This window comes from Palaemon carinicauda, chromosome 35 (assembly GCF_036898095.1).
Source record: "Palaemon carinicauda isolate YSFRI2023 chromosome 35, ASM3689809v2, whole genome shotgun sequence".
NCBI classification, from domain to species: Eukaryota; Metazoa; Arthropoda; class Malacostraca; order Decapoda; family Palaemonidae; genus Palaemon; species Palaemon carinicauda.
In genome coordinates this window covers 18,163,353-18,173,352 of record NC_090759.1, presented here as the reverse complement: position 1 = coordinate 18,173,352, position 10,000 = coordinate 18,163,353, and the positions used below count along the sequence as shown (strand labels likewise).

General features: G+C 36.0%; 1 protein-coding gene across 1 annotated transcript in view; it reads right to left on the bottom strand.

Moving 5' to 3' along the window:
- LOC137627183 (glutamate receptor 3-like) overlaps window positions 1-10,000 on the bottom strand; it is a 13,069-nt gene that overhangs the window by 436 nt on the left and 2,633 nt on the right. Inside the window, exons 3-6 of the mRNA XM_068358259.1 lie at window positions 6,474-6,691; window positions 5,183-5,363; window positions 2,956-3,055; window positions 2,329-2,458 (exon numbers count right to left, since the gene is read on the bottom strand). Of these exons, the coding sequence (XP_068214360.1) occupies window positions 2,329-2,458; window positions 2,956-3,055; window positions 5,183-5,363; window positions 6,474-6,691 (629 nt within the window). The remainder of the gene's footprint in view (window positions 1-2,328; window positions 2,459-2,955; window positions 3,056-5,182; window positions 5,364-6,473; window positions 6,692-10,000) is intronic.

The following is a 10,000-nucleotide window of genomic DNA, read 5'->3' as shown; positions in this document are numbered from 1 at the left end:
TATACTATGCATTACCGTCTTAGTTATGCGTATAGGAATACTTTTCTCATTTTAAACATGTTAAATTGTTTGTGAAGGAAATTGACCGGTGTCTGATTGTTTGTAAAGGAAATTGACCGGTGTCTGATTGTTTGTGAAGGAAATAGACCCGTGTCTGGTTGTTTGTGCAGGAATTTGACCCGTGTCTGATTGGTTGTGAAGGAAATTGACCGGTGTCAGATTGTTTGTGAAGGAAATTGATCGGTGTCTGATTGTTTGTGAAGGAAATTGACTGGTGTCTGATTGTTTGTGAAGGAAATTGACAGGTGTCTGATTGTTTGTGAAGGAAATTGACCGGTGTCTGATTGTTTGTGAAGGAAATTGACCGGTGTCTGATTGTTTGTGAAGGAAATTGACTGGTGTCTGATTGTTTGTGAAGGAAATTGACTGGTGTCTGATTGTTTGTGAAGGAAATAGACCCGTGTCTGGTTGTTTGTGCAGGAGTTTGACCCGTGTCTGATTGGTTGTGAAGGAAATTGACCGGTGTCAGATTGTTTGTGAAGGAAATAGACCCGTGTCTGATTGTTTGTGAAGGAAATTGACCGGTGTCTGATTGTTTGTGAAGGAAATTGACTGGTGTCTGATTGTTTGTGAAGGAAATTGACCGCTGTCTGATTGTTTGTGAAGGAAATTGACTGGTGTCTGATTGTTTGTGAAGGAAATAGACCCGTGTCTGGTTGTTTGTGCAGGAATTTGACCCGTGTCTGATTGGTTGTGAAGGAAATTGACCGGTGTCAGATTGTTTGTGAAGGAAATTGACCGGTGTCTGATTGTTTGTGAAGGAAATTGACTGGTGTCTGATTGTTTGTGAAGGAAATTGACTGGTGTCTGATTGTTTGTGAAGGAAATTGACTGGTGTCTGATTGTTTGTGAAGGAAATTGACCGGTGTCTGATTGTTTGTGAAGGAAATTGACTGGTGTCTGATTGTTTGTGAAGGAAATTGACTGGTGTCTGATTGTTTGTGAAGGAAATTGACTGGTGTCTGATTGTTTGTGAAGGAAATTGACAGGTGTCTGATTGTTTGTGAAGGAAATTGACAGGTGTCTGATTGTTTGTGAAGGAAATTGGCCAGTGTCTGATTTTTTATCGTTTGAAATATCATAATACTAATGTGACTGTTATTTATAAAACATAGAGCAAAGGGATCTCTGAGCTAAAGTTTGAATTATATCTCGTAAATGAATGATTGATAATTATCCGCCATCATAACATCAATCGTCATTGAAATAATGTTATTCCTAAATAGAATGGGAAGGATTAGAGAATCGTAAATAGAGATGACTAAAGGTAATTAAAATTTATAACACGTCCAGTCTTCGAGATGAAATTTTCCTGTCGGAAGAAGTTTGAAAGATTCAAATTTGATAATTGGGTTGGAGTTCTCTTGCTTGAGGGTACACTCGGGCACACTTTCTATCTTATATCTTATTTCTCTTCCTCTTGTTTTGTTGAAGTTTTTATAGTTTATAAAGTGATATTTATTTTAATATTGTTGCTCTTCTTAAAATATTTTATTTTTCCTTGTTTCCTTTCCTCACTGAGCTATTTTCCCTGTTGTAGCCCTTGGGCTTATAGCATCCTGCTTTTCCAACTATGATTGTAGCTTAGCAAGTAATAATAATGATAATAATAATAATATGCTAGGATTAGATTATCTCTCTCTCTCTCTCTCTCTCTCTCTCTCTCTCTCTCTCTCTCTCTCTCTCTCTCTCTCTCTCTCTAAGAAATAGTAAACATCCAGAAGAAATTATGTATAGGCCTTTTGTGACATACCCTGCACTTCATTTTTTATTTTTATATTTTATTTACACTCAGAAATTTTTTTGATTACTATGAAAGCTAAAAACAAATGGTGAAAATACTTCTAGGTAAGAGGCATGAGTAAGCATGTTTTCCCAAGAGGAAAATTAGAAATTTGAAAATATTTACTAGAATGTAATTGAAGACATTTGAAAAATACTTAGGATATCATGTCTAACATTTTATGTAGTCAAGTTATTATTATTATTATTATTATTATTATTATTATTATTATTATTATTATTATTATTATTGTTATCTAAGCTACAACCCTAGTTGGATAAATACGATGATATAAACCAAGGGCTCCACTAAGGTAAAATAGCCCTTGGAGGAAAGGAAACGAGGAAATAAACTATAAGAGAAGTAATGAACAATTAGAATAAAATAATTTAAGAACAGTAACAGCAAAAGATTAGAGTTATCATGAATTTGTTCTTTATTGAGGGGAAAAAATAGAATGAGAAAGAAGAGTCGGTTTCACATACCCAGGTGTTCGCTAACGAAAGTTGAGACATGACAGTGATGACAGTAGGAGGATTCTTGCAGGATTTTGCATTTGCAAAGCTCTTGTCCAGCCAGTAGTCGTATAGACCACCTTCGACTACGGCTCTTATTCTGAAATATTGTTCGAAGTATTAAGTTGATCTCCTAGTTTGCTTGTGCTTCTAGTTCTTTAACATTTAAAGTTATGTTGAAGGCAACAACAATAAAGGAAGACAAATTATTCAAGCTTATAATGAGAGAGAGAGAGAGAGAGAGAGAGAGAGAGAGAGAGAGAGAGAGAGAGAGAGAGAGAGAGAGAGGGCAACAATAAAGGAAGACAAATGATCCAAGCTTATAACATTAGAGACAGACAGACAGGGAGAGAGGGAAATTGCCACAATAAAGGAAGACAAATTATCCAAGCTCATAGAGAGAGAGAGAGAGAGAGAGAGAGAGAGAGAGGAGAGAGAGAGAGAGAGAGAGAGAGAGAGAGAGAGAGGGAGAGGGAGATTGCAAAAATAAAGAAGGACAAATGTTCCAAGCTCATAACATACATTAGAGAGAGAGAGAGAGAGAGAGAGAGAGAGAGAGAGAGAGAGAGAGAGAGAGAGAGAGAGAGAGAGACTTACCCTTGATTGATAGTTTCTCTGAGGGGGCTGTACTTCCGAAGAGTCATACAGAATGTGAAGGGTAAAAACATTTCCCGCGAAACATAGAATTTGCAGTTACCTGAAACCAGTGAAGAACTGTTTAAAGCTAAGAATATGAATTGTAAAACAGGAAAGAAAAAGCTTCATGTAGGTATAAAAAATGAAAGTAAGTTAGCCAGGGTACCAGCCACCCGTTGAGATAATACCGCTAGAGAGTTATTGGGTCCTTTGACTGGCCTTAGTACAACATTGGATCTCTCTCTCTCTCTCTCTCTCTCTCTCTCTCTCTCTCTCTCTCTCTCTCTCTGTGGTTACGGCTTATTTTTACTTTGCCTACACATACACTGAATTGTCTGGCCTGTTCTTTCCACAGTCTCCTCATTCCTCTTACACTTCGCAGTACTGAGATTACCAAATCACTCTTCTTCGCTCAAGGGGTTAACTACTGTAATGTAATTGTTCAGTGGCTACTTTCCTCTTTGTAATGGTAAAATAGACCCTTTAGCAATGTTAGGCAGCTCTTTTAGAAGAAGGACATTCCAGAATAAAACCATTGTTCTCTAGTGTTGGGCAGTGCCATAGCCTCTGTACCATGATCTTCCACTGTCTTGGGGTAGAGTTCTCTTGTTTGAGGGTACACTTAGCCACACTATTCTATTTGTTTCTTATTTTTCTTCCTCTTGTTTTTTTAGGTTCTTATAGTTTATATATGAAAGATCTATTTTGTTGTTACTCTTCTCAAAATATTTCATTATAATTGTTCATTACTTCTCATCTAGTTTATTTCCTTGTTTCATTTCCTCACTGGGATATTTTGCCTTGTTAGAGTCCCTGTGCTTATAACATCTTGCTTTTCCAACTAGGTTGAAGCTTAGCTAGTAGTAGTAATAATACGGTAGTTCTGATCTTATTTAAAGTTAAGAACATGTATTGCAAAACAGGAAAGAAGAAAGGTTTATGTAATTCCGAACCTTAGTCATAGGACAAGATAGGTTAGGATAAATGAAAGGAATATTCTGTCGTAATTTAAAGTGTGTAGCACTGGTGATTTTACGTCTCTCTTTAGATAGAAAGATAAGGAATGTGAAGCACAATTTCGTTGTGGTGGTTTTCATGTTTGCGCGTGTTTTAGATCGCTGTAAGTAAAGTCTGAGATCATACTGTTTATCTTGGTCTGTAGACTTTCTTTGTAGAGCAAATTAATAGTATCATTTTTGGTCGTCTATCGATTTTATGTAAATTGCTTGACTTCCTTTACAAGCGTCAAGCCGAATTGAATCTATTATCTATCTTCCGCTTATTCCTCATATGCCAAAGAAATCTTCATGCTCACATTAATGTTTTAAAAAAAATTTCACAACTTGCGGGTGATTCCAGGAACTATTCTGTTCTACGTTTGTTAATCCAGTGTCTTTCTTGATTGGATAACCTATCATTTGCAACTTTTCATAATTATATCTGGGTAATACTGGATCATCTACAGGAGCAAGTCTCCCCACCGTTCATTTATACTCCATTCCCCCATCTAAAGATCTGGCCATTTTGTCAGACCTTAAAATGTAATAATAAAGTACTATTGAAAAAAGTTCACGCTTGACTCTGATCTTATTTGATACAAGTTAATTTACAGTGTTCTCTTTACGCTTTCATAATATCTTTACTTTCAAAGCCTTTCAAGCGAGACATCAACCAATAAATGTTTGTTTCGATGATTGCACCTGCGTATATGCATTTCAACATTAATATACTATAAATATATATATATATATATATATATATATATATATATATATATATATATATATATATATATATATATATATATATATATAAATATGTAACTATAATCTTTCCTGTCACGCCCAGTGGCATTACCTTACGTATGACTACGCAGCCTCTCTCCGTCCCTCATGTAAGGGGAAGAGGGAATAGTCATACCCTGGTGAGAGAGGATACCCCAAGAGGTGCACTCGGAAAGCACGATCTCCCACAAATTGCCGAAACTGCCTGATTGTAGTAAGGAAAGGTGGGGTGGAAGGAAGAGTTGTGTACATTTCTATCTAAATATTTAGCCGTCCTTTTTGACGGGTCGGGAACAGTAATGTTAATATATTTGTAATTACAATGAAATATTTAAGTGAAAATTATACGGGTTAACATCGACAACTAATCAAAGAAAAGATGAGGAAATCTGTGGATAGTTTACCATTCTCCATGTAATCTTCCGTCAGGAACATTTTCATCATAAGCAGAGGGTTGATCATGACGTGGTCTCCCCTGGACACCAAGTCATTCACGATCTTAGCGTAATCTTGAGGTTCGATTTGTTTGATTCGCCCTTGCTTTCCCGTTTCGGCAACTTCATAGAACACGCCCGACTTGACAGACTGGTTGAAAGTTATAGATTACGTATTAACTTGTTTATATTGAAGTAAAGATATGAAAATTTACCCTTGCCATATACAGTACGTGCGTATACACACACACACACATATATATATATATATATATATATATATATATATATATATATATATATATATATATGTGTGTGTGTGTGTGTGTGTGTGGCTGTGTGTATGTATATGTATACACACTTAAAAATGTGCCGCAAAGACTGTAAAAATTCTGAAATAATTTTTTGTTAGACATTTACCGTTTTGAAAGCGAATATATTTACACTTAGAAATTTGCTACCAAAAAAAAAAAAAAAAAACCGGTAAAATCCGGGAATAAATTTTGTCAGGCATTTACCGTTTTAAAAGCAAATTTGTTGACCTTAAGAAGTGACATTACGGTCACCAACTCGTAAAAGATAATAACGAATTAGGATAAAAATTACGGTCGTGTCTATTACTGAAATACGGCTGAGAACTATATTTTTACGGAGAACTTCTGATTAAAATTACGGGTTTTTAGGAGTGTATATATATATATATATATATATATATACTGTGTATATATATATATATATATATATATATATGTATGTATGTTATGTATGTGTATATACATACATACGTACATATATACATACATAATAAATATATGTAATAGTAGATACGACATGTGTTTTAGCATTTAATGAAAACTGCCCAAGAGAGCTTGATATATATATTTATATATAAAGTGCTGTATGTTTATACTGTATTTATAGTGTGTATATATAGATATTTAAAATTTTACACTTTAAAACCCATAAAATTCTATTTACTATACATTTGGCTTATCATACATCCAAAAATAATTATATACTATTCCTGCTTCATTGATTACGTTTTTGGGTTGACACATCGACGACAAATAACTTATTTATTCTGTATGATATTTAAAAGTGTGCAAATGTCATTTGTGAATTAGTGACACATAAACATGCTTTAAATCTCAACAAAAAATTCACTGCATAGGTCAGTCAATTATTCATGAAGCATGTTCATAATTAGTATCAAATGCCTAATCTTTTTCATACACTAGTATAATTATAATTCATTGCTTACTGACAAGTACTGTATATAAGCTGTATTCTGAAACCAGATAGAAGTAACCCTGGAATCCGACACCACATCCTTCAGTGACTGGTAAGGCTCTGTAATGTAGCGAACAGCAAACAGAGAAGTCAGGTTTGTGCTGTAGCATTCGACGATGATAAACACACCCAACAACCAGATTCCTAGCAATAGCTTCTCCCAAGTGTTCTCCGTTGATACTGTGATATCTGGAATGAACATTGCAGGTGTCTTATTTACATTGCATTGCTTGGATATATGGACTGAACAGTCTAGGTGTCTTATTTACACTGCATTGCTTTGATATCTGCACTGAACAGTGCAGGGGTCTTATTTACATTGCATTGCTTTGACATCTGGACTGAACAGTGCAGGTGTCTTATTTACATTGCATTGCTATGCTATCTGGACTGAATAGTGCAGGTGTCTTGTTTACATTGCATTGCTTTGACATCTGGTCTGAACAGTGCAGGTGTCCTATTTACATTGCATTGTTATGCTATCTGGACTGAACAGTGCAGGTGTCTTATTTACATTGCATTGCTATGCTATCTGGACTGAACAGTGCAGGTGTCTTATTTACATTGCATTGTTTTGATATCTGGACTGAAAAGTGCAGGTGTCCTATTTACATTGCATTGCTATGCTATCTGGACTGAACAGTGCAGGTGTCCTATTTACATTGCATTGCTATGCTATCTGGACTGAACAGTGCAGGTGTCCTATTTACATTGCATTGCTATGCTATCTGGACTGAACAGTGCAGGGGTCTTATTTACATTGCATTGCTATGCTATCTGGACTGAACAGTGCAGGTGTCCTATTTACATTGCATTGCTATGCTATCTGGACTGAACAGTGCAGGTGTCCTATTTACATTGCATTGCTATGCTATCTGGACTGAACAGTGCAGGTGTCCTATTTACATTGCATTGCTATGCTATCTGGACTGAACAGTGCAGGTGTCTTATTTACATTGTATTGTTTTGATATCTGGACTGAACAGTGCAGGTGTCTTATTTACATTGCATTGCTTTGACATCTGGACTGAACAGTGCAGGTGTCTTATTTACATTGCATTGCTATGCTATCTGGACTGAACAGTGCAGGTGTCTTATTTACATTGCATTGTTTTGATATCTGGACTGAACAGTGCAGGTGTCCTATTTACATTGCATTGCTATGCTATCTGGACTGAACAGTGCAGGTGTCTTATTTACATTGTATTGTTTTGATATCTGGACTGAACAGTGCAGGTGTCTTATTTACATTGCATTGCTTTGACATCTGGACTGAACAGTGCAGGTGTCCTATTTACATTGCATTGCTATGCTATCTGGACTGAACAGTGCAGGTGTCTTATTTACATTGTATTGTTTTGATATCTGGACTGAACAGTGCAGGTGTCTTATTTACATTGCATTGCTATGCTATCTGGACTGAACAGTGCAGGTGTCTTGTTTACATTGCATTTCTTTGACATCTGGTCTGAACAGTGCAGGTGTCCTATTTACATTGCATTGCTATGCAATCTGGACTGAACAGTGCAGGTGTCTTGTTTACATTGCATTGCTTTGACATCTGGTCTGAACAGTGCAGGTGTCTTATTTACATAGCATTGCTTTGATATCTGGACTGAACAGTGCAGGGGTCTTATTTACATTGCATTGCTATGATATCTGGACTGAACAGTGCATTTTCTTATTTATATTGCATTGCTTTGATATCTGGACTGAACAGTGCAGGTGTCTTATTTGCATTGCATTGCTTTGATATCTGGACTGAACACTACAGGTGTCTTATTTACATTGCTTTGATATCTGATATGAACAGTTCAGGTGTCTTATTACCTCCACCAACGAAGTTGAAAGGAAGTTATGTTTTACCCCCTGTTTGTGTGTTGAACATTTGTCATAGAGAATTCAAACTTGGTTCATATTTGAGTGTATGAAAATCCAAGCCAATTAATACATAGTAAGGTCAAAGGTCAAGGTCAAGGTTGAGCAAAAAGTAGAGAAATAAGCTGCCTCGGCGGAGGTCTGCGCACTATTGAGTGCCCCTGTAGTTTTCTTTGTATTACTTGCATGTGTGGAATGAACAATGCAAGTGTCTTATTTACATTGCATTTTCCCGGTCATGCTCTTTGACTGATGCACGGTTAGGAAAGCAATGTTAACCTTGATGTTAGTCATAAGCCTGAATTAAAGAAATGGGTTTAGTCTTTCCCTCGTTAAGATACTTAGGTTATCAAGAATTTTATCTATTGGAGTCTGATGCAATGAAATTTATTTCTCGAAGTCAGTAGAAAAAGATGGCACTAGAGGATAGTGAGACCAGAAACTAAGGTTAAGTAACATGCTTTGCGGCAAGAAGGTAGATGAACCATGGCTGAAGTGTCTTGTTTTGACCATAGCTGCAGCCAGGGTCTGTTCCTCATCTGATCTGTAACCCCTTTGCGGTAAATGCTAATGGGTGTTGGAGGTATTTCGAGTTTTATGAGGATCTTATCCATGAATATAACAGCTGCTTTAATGACGATTATTGGCTGAAAATTTTTATGTCTGCATTTTATACTTCTAACTACCTAATACCCATTCCAAATTCAACAATTGTTATACACTTACCATTCTGTTTGGTGTGTGTATATATATATATATATATATATATATATATATATATATATATATATATATATATTTATTTATATTTATACATATATGTATGTATGCATGTATGTATGTATGTATGTAGATATGTATATATATAGACCCAAATGGAGGTGTAGACCCAAATGGTATTTTTCCTTTGTTTTTTATAAAGACAGCAGATTTCTTGGCTCCAAAGTTATCTGTTATTTTGCGTAAGTTAGCAAGAAGAGGAGCTTTTAGCACTAGTTGGAGAATTGGTAATGTTACTCCTCTATGTAAATGTGTTTGTGGTAGCTCAAGTCCCACTGATTACCACCCAATTTCCATAACTCCCATATTATCTAAAGTTTTTGAGCGTCTTCTGGCAAAACGTCTTAATAGGTTTGCTGAAGGTAATCATCTACTCCCTAGTTTGCAATTTGGTTTTCGTAAAGGCCTTGGAGCATGTGATGCCCTTCTTACAATCTCCAATGCTGTACAGAAATCCCTTGATTGTGGTCGGGAAATTCGTATGATTGGCCTTGATTTTAGTGCTGCCTTTGACCGTGTTAATCATGAGGCCCTTGTTTTCAAACTGAAACAGTTGGGAGTGGGTGGGTCGTTTCTTAGCATTAATATTGATTTTTTTAAGTAATAGATCTCAAAGAGTTGTTGTTGATGGACACCATAGTGATTATAGGAATGTGATATCCGGTGTTCCACAGGGTAGTGTTCTTGGCCCATTACTTTTCATACTATATACACATGACATGTGGTTTGGCCTTGAAAACAAGCTTGTTGCATATGCAGATGATGCTACTCTCTTTGCTTCAATTCCATCCCCTGAATGTAGATCTAGGGTTGGTGAATCCCTTAATAGAGATTTAGGTA